Below are 12,321 nucleotides of genomic sequence, written 5' to 3'. Positions count from 1 at the left end.
CGCGTAGTTGTGGTAATGATTTACAGGTGCTGCAGGTTGTGTGCTACGGGTTAAGCGAGAAACCGACCGTGAGATGGTGCGATAAATCGAAGGATGCTAAGGAAAGAGTATAGAGATGTTTTTCTCCCTCTCTAATGACACCTATCGCTAGAAAGAGAGACCAAAACGAGAGAGCGAGAAAGAGAGAAAAAGAGTGAACATAAAGAGAGCATTTTCGAAGAATGCAGAGTGCGAAAAACCCGAAAATCAACACACTGCTGTAAATCGGTATAAGTTGTTCGCTCTGCCAGTAGCAGGAGAGAGAGAGAGGGGGAGGAAGGGCATGAAAAACGTCGTATCTCGTACGTCGGGAGTAGGCAACGCACGGGCTGGCTTTGTGGGAAGCGCGAAGAAATTGAGCGCGCGAGCGAGGGAGAGCGAACAAATGCCCGCGAGAGCGAGAGATTTTCCAAACGATTTTTTGGGGGCGATCTGCTCCGCGCTCAGCAACGGGACCACAGCACAAGCGGGCCAGGCGAAGGATCGGGAGTTAGTATAGTGCCAGCGGACTAGTAAGTAGTGCAGTGGTTAGCAGTTAAAAATAATTGCACCCTTTGTGGCCCACCCGCCTTACCAGGTTGCTGGGGCAGGAGGAGCGCTGATGCTGGGAAGGACCGAAGTTAATAGTGTAATAGACGAGGAATAGAAAAGGCGGAAAACCCCTCCCGAAACGGTACAGCACACAGGCTGCTGCAGTGTTTTAAAAGTGATTTTTTTTTCTTCTCCAAATGGCTGTGTTTTTGCATCCCCTCCCGAGCTGTCAAAAAAAAGAAGCGAAACTCGCTCTCCCGCTCCGTCGCTTCCTCTCTCGTAGTGAGTGAGGGTACACTGAAGTGAGGAGGAAAGGGCGGAAGGGGGAGGGGAAAAGAAAAAGCAAAGAAAGGCAACCCTCCCTCCAGTCAGAGAGAGAGAGAGAGAGAGAGAGAGAGAGAGAGAGAGAGAGAGAGAGAGAGAGAAAGAAAGAGAGAGAGAGAGAAATAATGTGATGAGAGTGTCCAGTGGAGCCGAAACCCGAGCCAAGAGAGCAAACTGTGTGCGAGCAATAACACGGGTATAGAGAGGGAGGGTGAGGTGAAACGAGCATATTCGAGGGAGCAACTCCCTCCTTGTGTATGTGGCTGTGTGTGTCTATGTGTGTGTGTGCGCTCCCCGATGGAGACGGCAGTGTTTTTTAAACGGCTCGCCTGCGAATCCCTCTCCTAGCTCTGCTTCTGCTGTGTGTGTGTGCGTGCGTTTCTGTATGTGTGTGTGTGTGTTAATATTTTTCTACCCTGCCACTCATCATGCACCCCCTCCCTCCCCTCTCCACCCCATCACTCAACACTCGTTTGAGGCCCCGCGTGTATTGCGACGAGTGTGCGTGCGTACGTCGCCGTGTGTGCGTTGTGGTTGTAGTTAACGCCATATTGGTTTTTGTTTCGTGCCCAACGGAAAACGGAATAAGCAGTTGGGCCGACACCACGGGCACCACCCCGGGAAAAGGGTTCTTTTTTTGTGTTGTTTGTTGGCGGGCGGCTACTTACAGCACGTTCGCGCTAAGCGGAGGAACAAGCAACCGTCCCACCAGGCGGGCCCGAGCGGGAAGCGATCATCATCCTCGAGTTTGGTGGGTTGGAGAAAGGCGAGGATTTTCTTCGGTACGTTTGTGGTGCGGTTTTGGCCATCTACAAGGCGGTCGATCTTGGCAAAGAAGGAAAAGAAGCTTAAAGGAAAATTAAAACCCCGAAACAGGGCAGCAGTAGTTCCACGTGCAGCATTTGGAATATATTGTGCTTGTGTGTGTGTGTGTGTGTGTGTGTGTGTGTGTGTGTGTTACCCTTCCAATGGGCTGGAAGAAAGGTGTTCCGCATCGTCCAGCGTGTACGCATGTGTGTGTATGTATGTGTGGTGTACCTGTGTGTAAAGCGAAAATTTGTGCAGGCAAATCTTTTAATCCCAGCAAACATTTGCGGCGCGCCACATACGGGGAGGGTCGCTTTTTTCGGTTTAATTCAGCTCGTCGTTCGCTCCGTACTTGTGTGTCCCGTTCCATTGTGGGAGGGGAAAAGCTGGGAAGTGTTTGTGGGGAGAAAAAAAGTGTTTTTGTAGTGCGTTCTACGACAGCGCTCCGAAAGGCAAGGGCGGCCTTTCGTGACGTGAACACGGAACATGGCTGTAGCGTGAGCCGGATTTTGCTAAAGGATGAAGAGCAAAATTCCTACCAAAGTATGTGTGTATGTGTGTCTGTGTGCGTTATTAATACATCGCCAGCCTACCTGCCCAGCGCCTGCTGGGATGCTTCCATCGGCATCAGCAGCAGCGGAGCGTCAATAAAATGGGCCCGCTGGCGGGCGTATCTTTGCATCGGCTGTTATCACAAAATCTACCATCGTTTGTTCCCGTGTCTTAGTGTCGCTTACCCACACCAGCACGCCGTAGCGCGATGCTCTCAGCACACAATCATAATAATGTAGCGCTCCAGCCCGAAACCCGAAGCAATTTTGTGCGGAGCGGGCAGCATCTTTTTCTTATCAGCCTTGTGTGGTGTGTGCAGTTTGCTAGAGTTTTCCCAACCAAGTTAGGTGGGCAGAGGTGTGGAGCAGCTGGGATACAGTGTATAGAGGCCCGAGATTATTGGAAAGCTATTGGGAGGGGTGCTTGATCACAAACAGTTCCAGGAGTTTTCTTCCAAAAAGGTTTTCGATTCTTTCGAAGGCCCCACAAATGATTGTGTGCGTTTGTGTGTTTGTGAGTTGGTGAATGTAATTTTAGGAGAGCAAACGAAACAGAGTGAGCTGCGGGAACAGGAGAACGGCGATCTTAAAAATAGAGAGCTTTCCAACAAAAAAACACCCGGGTGGAGTGACTGGGAGGGGGTCGGGAGAGGACACCAAGGAGTGCAGACAATGGAGAGTGTAGAGTGAAAAGGGAAAGGTAGAGAAAGAGAAAGAAGAGAAAAAAACGCTGGAGGAAATCGTGGATTTTGTCGGGTGTGTGTGTGTGTGTTCGTTTTTTTATGAAGGAACGAGAAAGTGCGAGAGCTAGAGAAAGAGAGAAAAAGGATGGAAGAAGCACAAAGGACGAAGCAAGCCAGTATTGTACGTTAGTGAACGGCTGTGTTTTTCCCTCCCCATTGTAGTAATCATAGGCAAACTAGTGAAGAAAATGGGTGAGGACCAAATTTTGAATGCATGCCTACTGACCCGAAAGATGCTGCTGGGCTCAGCCGAATAGGCCGTTATTTTTATCCAGCTCTCCTCCTACCGCACCCCCCCCTCCCTCCCACAGCTTGTTCAGCTTCTAGCCGAGGGATACAGTGAACCCGCTATCTACATCAGTTCAGTGCTATCTGCCTTCATCGGCCATCGCTCATCATCGCTGGGAGAGTGGCTGTAGAAAACAATGGAGCAAACAGCTCCATGCTGTGATGTGTGTGCTTGTAGTGCAATGAAGCTGAATCGTTAAAGTGTTATCTCATGTTTCCTTCTTTTTTTTCAATCTCGCCAGGATCAGGAAGCGTTTGTATGTGTGTGTGTGTTTGTGTGAAGCTAGTGCTTTAGTGCAAATAGAACCTTAGGTGCAAGAAACACAACCAAACTACACTGCAGTGGCTTATCTACGAAGTACCGCGTGCTTCAAGTGTGCGTGTGTGTGTGTCCATTCGTGTACGTGTACGTTTGTGGCGGTGAATGGTGCATCCTTTCGGCGGTCCCCGATCCCGCTTATCAGTCCGTGACCGTGGCAGGCAACATTCTGATTTAACAGCCCCGATACATCGATCTACAGCGTTCATCTGGGACGGCGCCTACATCTCAAACAGCGAGAGAAAGAGAGAGAGAGAGAGCATAAGGGCAAGAGACTGATACAACACACCACTCATACACACGCGTCGGTCGGTCACAGCTTCTCCAGCCATATTGCACAGTGCGTGGAGTCAAGCGTTCCATTCATCGATTCCGATGCCACCGCTTTGCAGCCGACTGTGCACGTTGGACCAGCCCGACCAGCCTGAATGGTAGGCTACCGCCGCAGCACGCGACGATGGGCGACCGAACGCCAGTAGTAGTGCAGCACTAGTGACAACGGTGGCAAAAATTAGCCAGCATTCAGCCCAGCTCGATCGCCCCTGCTCCACGATATGCACCGACGGTAACGACGCGGACTGCTGCTAGGGCGACAGTAAGCGACCAGCATCGACGGAGCAAGCAGAAACAGCAGCCATAATCGCGCAACGCATAACTCTAAGCACAACCGCTCACACACTCATCCACACAAACAACACGGTCGAAACGTAACACAACGAGGTTTAATGTAACGGGCAAAACGGGCTGCTGTTGTTGTTGTTGTTGTTGTAGAGCGGTAAGGCGACGGAAGTGAACAAACGCACACACGGCCCCACGGTGACGTGTGACAACGGTCCTAAGCAAAGCGCGAAAGCGAAAGAGTAACGACGCTTTTGGAGGTACGAGCGGCAAAGAAATCACCGATAGAGCAATACTAAACGATAGGCTCTGGCAGCAAGCAGAAGGTGGTGAAACAGAACGAATTTTTACACACAAAAATTCGTTTCGACCAAAACAGGTGAGTCAGAGCGGAAACGGTTGGTTTAGTGGTGGTAGTGCGGGTTCCCTGCGTCCGGTGGCTTGTGACGGTTGATTTTTGTTTTCATTTTCTTTCATTTCATTTTCATGTTTTATTTTCTTACAAATTGAGACTTTTGTTTAACTTCCAACTGAGGATAGTCTAAATGAGCAATGAAGTGTGTTTTTGTCACAAATGGTTGGAACAGACTTCTATGCTTACAGAAGCCGGCATGTCTATTTTAAAGTTAGGTCTATCTGTGCCGGAAACACTTGAAGACTAGGCCAATCAGTGTTGTTGAGTATAATTCCCATTCCCATACATTTCTGGGTTCGTCTTACAATTTATTCACACCTTTCCTACAGTTTGTTGATTCCTTCACCACTATTTATTGGCATCGTTGCATTGAAAAGCAATACCAATGATCTAAATGATCGTGGGAACGATCTAAACAAACGGGATTTTGTCCCACCAATTTTAAAAACAAAAAAAAAAACCTTGATAAATCCAATAACGCTTTGCCATTTAAATAAAATTGAAATATATTCAATTTAAACGGGTACAGCCATGTGTTCCAACCCATAAAAAACTCCAAATTGTTTTAGGAACTATTCATTCTGATTCAAGAGCTATAAATTTTAGCTTTTTTTAGTGTTTTGTTGATGCATAAAGAAGTGGATTACTCTACAATAATCAAGTTGAGCATTTTGAATTATTCTTTGCTGAAGCCAGTTCAGCAAAAACTCCATTTATAAAACAAGCAATAAATTTTTTTATAAAGCTCTTTATATTTCAAGTTAAAAATAATCAATCCAACTCAATATAAGCAAATCAATTTAATCAAATCATTGACGAAAATTGAAATATACCCACCGTACACGAACACAACTCTCGAAAAGGTTTTAGATTTTTTTTTCATCGACCAATTTAGTAAGAACATGTACGCGCTGAAAGCAGTTGAAAAATTGATCCCACCATCGCTGTAAAGGAACCATCGGCCTCGGTGGCGTAAATGCGTCGTTAGTGTTTTCCACGGAATTCAATTATTTAAAGCTTTTGCTGTTGAAGCCAGCCCAGCCCGAGCCACCCTCGTTCGTGATTCGTCACCGTGCACCGTTCAGCGTGGTTTGACTTGGAGAGCACCAGCAGTTTTCCAATATAAGTGTTAATCCGCGCTTGAGGTACCTTTCAGCCGGTGGTAGCGTGACCTACCAAACGTGTGTGTTAATTCGTACGCAGCCCCAAGGACGTACAAGGCAGAACACCGTTCACTAATCGTCGATATTTGTTTGCTTTCTCTCACACACACACACATACTCGGGTGCGCATAAACACATATCTGGGAAGTAAATCCGTCCCCCGGGAGGACGTCCTTTCGCTCCGGGTAATTCGTGGAAAAGCCTTTCTGCGCGCTTTGTGCAGCAGCGTTACGGCACCAAGATCGGCCCTGCAGAAACTATGCGCTGCGTGTTTATGCTAATGCATATCGATTGCCTGGCAAATAATTGTCCCCCCCTTACATGGCGGGGTGAACCGATTGCGGTTTGGTTGCGGTACTGGGCGCCTCCATCGCTCGGTTGACAGATTGGCTAACCGTGTGAAGGGGGAGTGAAAGGATCGATTTAATTTTTGCAAACCACCTGCGCCACAATGCTGCTATCCAGAATTTTATAGCACACTGAGGCAAAACATTGCTGCACCCGAACTCGACGAAATTGCTTTAATGATTGTGCTTATAATGGAATGGATGAATTATGATGAATTACGCGCCAGAGTTTAATTGAAAGATGAAATTTTGATGGCGATTCCGCTTGAAAACAAATAATAGTTATGCATATTGAAATTGTAATCTAAATAGTACCACGTGGTACAATTCATATTGATTGGAGATTAAGTAAGGACGCCAAAATGGCACAATCGAATGCTGTTTTTCTATGCAAATGGCTTTTCCATATTTTAGTACGTAAAATCAGCCTAGAATGGCTAATGATTTTTCAATTATTCAAAATAAATCAAACATATTTCCAGTGTAAATTATGATTGAGCAGATAGTTAATAAAGAAATGATTATTTTTACACTTTAAATATATACTTTTTCAAGCTACAATCAATTAAAAGACCTTAATAATAGACTTTACAAAGCAAACAAACTATTACGAAATGGCAAAGCCCTCTCCCAAATGGCTCTTGCAAACATTACACAACACAACATGATCGATCGGCTTACGGTTCGATTCCTAATTAACCGTGTTGACCTGATTCCTCCAATAAAAGAAATCTGCTCGGCAGGGCTGGCTGCCAAGGGACGATTTTTCCGACCCTGCCTGCCATTCGAAGGCAGCGTTCGGGCATCGATTGGCTCTGGTGCTGGCGTTACACAGCAACAAGCAACAACCTGCCGGCTGCTGACGGTTGCCGTTCCTTTCCTTGCTGCTGTGGGCGGCTTCCCAAAGCGGTCAAATTCATAATTCACAACCCACCCGCCCCCCAGTCCGAGCTGTGGTGGAATCGATCGCCGAACCTGGTCGGAATTTAGGTAGCCGTTCCTTTAGTTTTGATGATTTATTCATTTGCAGGACCTTTATTTTTACCCTTTCGCTCGTGCTGGGGTCATTTTTTCTGATTTTTTTCCCTCCCTGCCTCTCTTTTCCCCTTGCGGTCTCGTCATTATTGGTCACTGTCTAGTGCGATTCGATTGAACCCTTCTTCCTGGTTTGTTTTAACGTTTTTTTTTCTTCTTACTTGCAGTAAGCATTCCTGCGTGTGGGCTCGCCGTGTGGGCGATGGCGCTTGTGGTACGAAGGGCGACCGGTGTCAGCCCTGTCTCGCTAACGATACGCTCATAAAGCTGAAGTTGTTCGACACGCGAAACAACTTCCATCGCTTCTTCAAGATTGGGTAGGTGGGTTTGGCCGCCGGTGCCCGCCGGCATTCTTCGCTGGTGACCACTAGGCGACCAGGCGAACGTGTTAATGGGCGGTTTCTGTATTATTTTTTGCCTTATTTTTTGCTTCTTTCTCTCCACCAATCCTGTCCCTTTTGCAGAATGTCCTGCAGCGTAGACGGACTGCCGGCGGGGTGTAGACTCCGGGGCATGGGCTCAACCGTTCAGAGTGGTCCACTTAATTCGTCTTTGAGTGGGACGCAAGAATCAAGCAACAATGTCGTGCCGCTACAGCGAGCGCCATCGCAGAAGCCGTGCTGTTTCTGCTGGTGCTGCTGCTGCTCCTGCTCCTGGTAAGTGGTGTCAATCCACAGGCCTCCCCTGTGCTAACCGTGCCCAGCACAGCACTGTGTTGTTTCTCCCTCTCTTACTCTCTCTATCTCTCTTTCTTTACATTTTCCTCGATTAAACACACACACGCCATCGGAACGGATTGGAACGGATCGATCAAAACGCTACAACGAACATCGTGTACGAACGCTCCTGGTACTGGCTTGCACCATCATCAACAATATCCTGCTGCACAGGGCTAAGTGGTAAGTGCTATTGAGCTAGCTTGATTTCACATTTTACGCCCACCGCCATAGTGAAGTATCCATCCAACTGTGCGCTTCCTTGAGCAATGCGGAGGGTCAATAACTTACGCCCCATCCTGATGGGAATCCAAAAAAAACCCTTCGTCTCCGATTGGAGGAAAAGGTGTTTGATTATATTTATTAAAAAACACCCCCACGGTGGGTGGTACTAAATCGTCGGTTGCAGGTCGTAACAACCAAAAAAAAAGGTACGCACAGCACACAAAAAGGCTGACGGCACAATAGAGGGACGCTCCGGCCTAGACCGGGCCGGAGCATAACATACGATCCATAAATATTGTGCCGGAAGCCGGAATGACCGGTAGGAATGTCGTTGTCGGTGTCTATTTTTGGCCCCAAACTTTGGGTCTTCCGGGGAACGATGATTGGTTAAAATGGCTGGTGTGCTTTTGTGCGATGACCGGTAGCATTTGTCAGTTGCATGTTACATGCTACACGTTGGATAAATGATACTTCGGAAAGATGATTTACAGTCTGGGTTTCCTGGTAAATTAATTTTACCCTCAAAGAGATCCCGTGCGCATTTTTTAGACGTTTAAAGGCGTTTCCGTGTAATTTAGATAGCCTACCTTACAGGCGCATATGTAGCAGAAGCGTTTACGTTGTATGCTTGAAAGATTGAAACGGATTTATTTGACAGTTGATAAGTGATAGGAGTAAATTCATGTGATGTTGCTCATCAAATTTAGATTTCAATTCAAGTTAAGATTTAAATTTATTTTAATTGTTCGACTCTTCCACAATCCACAACCGGATTACCCCTTTATTAGTTATCTCGTTGATAACACGAGCTTGAGGGAGAAACGGACAAGTCATCGTAATGACCAAATAATAACACAAAAATAAACTAAAAACAGCACTATTAAAGACAAAGCTTGCTCTTTAGTAGTTACATACTAACTACAAAGGATGTAATGTATCTTGCATACCTTGCAGGCGTAATTCAACAGCTCTCTAGCGCACGTCACGTTATCTTGTTACACATTTGATATCTTAAAACATCGTAACGTAACGACCTAATAATAACACAAAAATAAACATTGTCCTTCCTTTTGTCCAAAAATCAGCAATATTAACGACAATGTTTGCTCTTTAGTAGTAAAATACTGTCTACAAAAGATGTATTGCATTTTGCCTACCTTTCAGGCGTAATTCAACAGCTCTTTGGTACACGCCACGTTATTATGTTCCACACTTGATATCTTGAAACATCGATTAAAAGAGATTGAATTGAGAAACGTCATCGCCACTGTAAAATTACCACTACCAAACCACGCAGCCACTGCAGCGCCACATGATGCTCAATGAATGCATGTTCCTAGGCGCGGAGGCGTGTGCAGTGCGTACTGGTCATCGGTGGGAAAACAAAAATCGGTAGATAAGATTCTGCTATCCGCACGAATGTGTGATTGGAAAATTGGCCACTCGAAGGTCGAAATGTTTGTGACTGTGTGTGTGTGTGCGTTAAGGTAGAAGAGCGGGGGGAAGGGATGAAAAGAGGGACAAAGGACAGTAAACGGGTAAAACCGAGCGAACTGTCGGTGTGTGTGTGTGTTTGTGTATTTGGGTGCGTGGTGTGGTATCAGCCGCCACCACCATTGCTAGTTATTGTATGAATGAATGAATGGATGCTTTTCTTCTTGATCTTGCCGCGGATACTCTTTTCCTGATTTTGCCCATTGCTGTCATGCCTGGCACTCGATGACAAACGCATGCTTGTGCTCTTCGGATTCGTTCACTACTGCGTGTGCTCTCCTTCATTGTCTTTTCTCGCCCCTATTTTCCTGCTCTCCGCGTTATCTCGCTGCTGTTTTGACTCTCTCACAGCTTTTGCTCGTTTTTCTCTCTTCGAAACCTTTGGAATGTTCTGTTATTTTTATCCACAAATAATAAGACAGCGCGCGAATGTCGATGAGTATGTTTGTCTCCTTTGCGTGAGTCTCTCTTGCTCTACAGCATGCTAATTGCTCATTCACTTTCTACCCTTAATTAAAACAATATTTAAAACAATTTGTTAAGTTGCTGTGGCATTGGGAAAAAATGAAAAGGAAAGCACTAGTTTTTTCTTACTTTTCTTCTGCTCAGCTCTGCTCTGGTGCTCTCCCGCGATACCTTTCATCTCGAGCAATCCACGCTCTTCTGTATCTCTTCACTACTCAGCATTCGATGTATAAGTTCTCTCTCTCTCACTGTATCGCTCTCGCTTGCTCTCGAACCAATCCTGCATATTATTGATAATAAAATTACACACCTGTATGAGTGATTTTTTCCCAACTCTCCATGGCACGCGAGCGAGAGCAAGAGGCGTGCGTGAGAGCACACTTCGAAGCCTTCCCGGGACAATCAACGGTGCAGCGGAGTGAGTGGTTGTAGAGGGCCCAGGACCCAAGTGTGTGGGTTCGCGCTCTTTCCCTGATATTCCCTCGATTTAACTCACACACTGACACCTTTACAACACTCACTCACTGGGTGTGTTTGTGGTGGTATGCGTGCAGTATTCTGCGTACTGGCAAGCGTTTCGTTAAGTTTTGGCCCACTCACCACCACCACCCTTTGTTGACCCATTCACCCTTTCTATGCGAGCTTTCGGGAACGCAAACTGAACGAAACTTTCACTCTTGCCCGATATTTGCTCCAGCATTGTGTGTGTGTGTGGTGTGTGTTTTTTTCTCACACATTTCTGCTGTCTCATGCTGTCTCTGTTGCACGCATCCCTCGTCGTCGTCGTCGTGGTCGATGACGTGTAGCGCACGCCGTACATGCGATGCATGCGAGGGCCACATTTCGCATCGGGCAGAGGGAAGAGAGATATGCGATGGCTTACAGTTGCGCCCACCCGCGCGCACTGTGCCGCTGTGTGGTGAAGATGTAAAAATGTAAACAAAAATCCATCAACCCACCGACTCGCGCAGAGAGGGTACGCGGAATAGAAAGGCACGGTTCGCTGGACGACACCGAGTGTTGGTGCCCCGAAGGGTTAGGGACAGTGCTGGGTGCCGCGTTGGGTTTGGCGTGCGCGCCTGTCAGTCGGTGGATTCATTCGCTGGTCACCGTTCTAGGCGTGCGGTTCTCGGTGTTCTCGCGGGGCTTACACTCGGTGTTGGATACGGACGTGGTGGTTGTCGATCGTTTGAGGGTTGGTTTGTGGGGCGTTTGTGGCACGCAACGAGTAGAGTGTGCAGTGATTGCAAATAAATACATTTTTGAGCACAAGTTTAGCAGTCCGACGGGTTGATGATCGTGCGAAATTGTGTTGTGTTTGAAGTTGCTCTCAAAGTGTTGCAATCTAATGTATCTCCGGTTGGAATGATTAAAGTAAAACATTATTTTTTGTGTTCCAAAATATCATTCCAATGCATTCGCTTGTGTGTTAGCAGTGATCGTACGCTCCGTGTTTGAAGTGGATTATATTTATCGCGCTACAATCGGGTGTACACCAAAACAGCAAATAAATCTACGCGCGTGCTAGTTTCCAGTGTCTCAATACCAGGGCATTACGTGCACGTACACACCAATCCAGCAGATCAGTACGGTCCGAAGCGAATGGAAATTTCAGTGAAGATGCAATGGAGAAAAACATACGGCCCTCACACACCTTGCTTGCTCTTATCCTCGCGTTCATCCGCAACTGTGTGGTTTGCTAAATTCACCAAAACTAGTGCGCTACACAACACACACACACACTCACAGACCCAAAACACCATCGTCTGATGATCACAGAATTAAAAGAAACAACGAAAAAACAGTTTACCCTCCTCACACTGCACAGCGCGCTCTGCCCGTGCTCCGTGCACGGTCTGGGTGAGATTGATCGTGATAATGTTTATTACCAGCAGAGGAGCCGGAGGTGAATCGTGGTCCCCACTAGGTTTCCTCTTCAGGCTGGCAGCGAGATCGTAGGAAAAGATCAATTGCACAGCTCGCCCCGGAATGTGCGACTTTTTGGAGCGTGTGCTTCGTGCCTTATTTTGTGATGTCGAACGTGCGCGGATGGGGATGGGGAAGCAAGGTTGGAAAGGTTTACAAATATTCCTCTACCTCGCACGGCGCGGCTTCCGGTGACTGTTGGCCAGCACGTTGTTCCTAGAATTATCTATCCGCATTTGCACGATGGGTAGTGTGCAGATGGGCGTTTTGCTTGAGTGTGTCATTTGAGGGAAAGGCGAAGCTGTGAAGCGATGT

General features: G+C 47.0%; 1 protein-coding gene across 9 annotated transcripts in view; it reads left to right on the top strand.

The window, feature by feature from the left end:
* The first annotated feature begins 490 nt into the window (after positions 1-490).
* Positions 491-12,321, top strand: part of LOC120906708 (regulator of G-protein signaling 17) — a 29,657-nt gene continuing 17,826 nt past the window's right edge. Inside the window, exons 1-5 of one of the 9 annotated variants that reach the window (XM_040318648.1) lie at positions 491-551; positions 3,526-4,599; positions 7,348-7,497; positions 7,645-7,836; positions 8,071-8,079. In XM_040318648.1, the coding sequence (XP_040174582.1) occupies positions 7,646-7,836; positions 8,071-8,079 (200 nt within the window). In that variant the 5' untranslated portion in view covers positions 491-551; positions 3,526-4,599; positions 7,348-7,497; position 7,645. The other 8 variants (XM_040318596.1, XM_040318603.1, XM_040318658.1 and 5 more) reach the window with 8 other exon arrangements.

This window comes from Anopheles arabiensis, chromosome 2 (assembly GCF_016920715.1).
Source record: "Anopheles arabiensis isolate DONGOLA chromosome 2, AaraD3, whole genome shotgun sequence".
In the NCBI taxonomy this organism is placed as follows: domain Eukaryota; kingdom Metazoa; phylum Arthropoda; class Insecta; order Diptera; family Culicidae; genus Anopheles; species Anopheles arabiensis.
The sequence above is the reverse complement of the archived record's forward strand: the minus strand, read 5'-3'. Positions and strand labels throughout refer to the sequence as shown.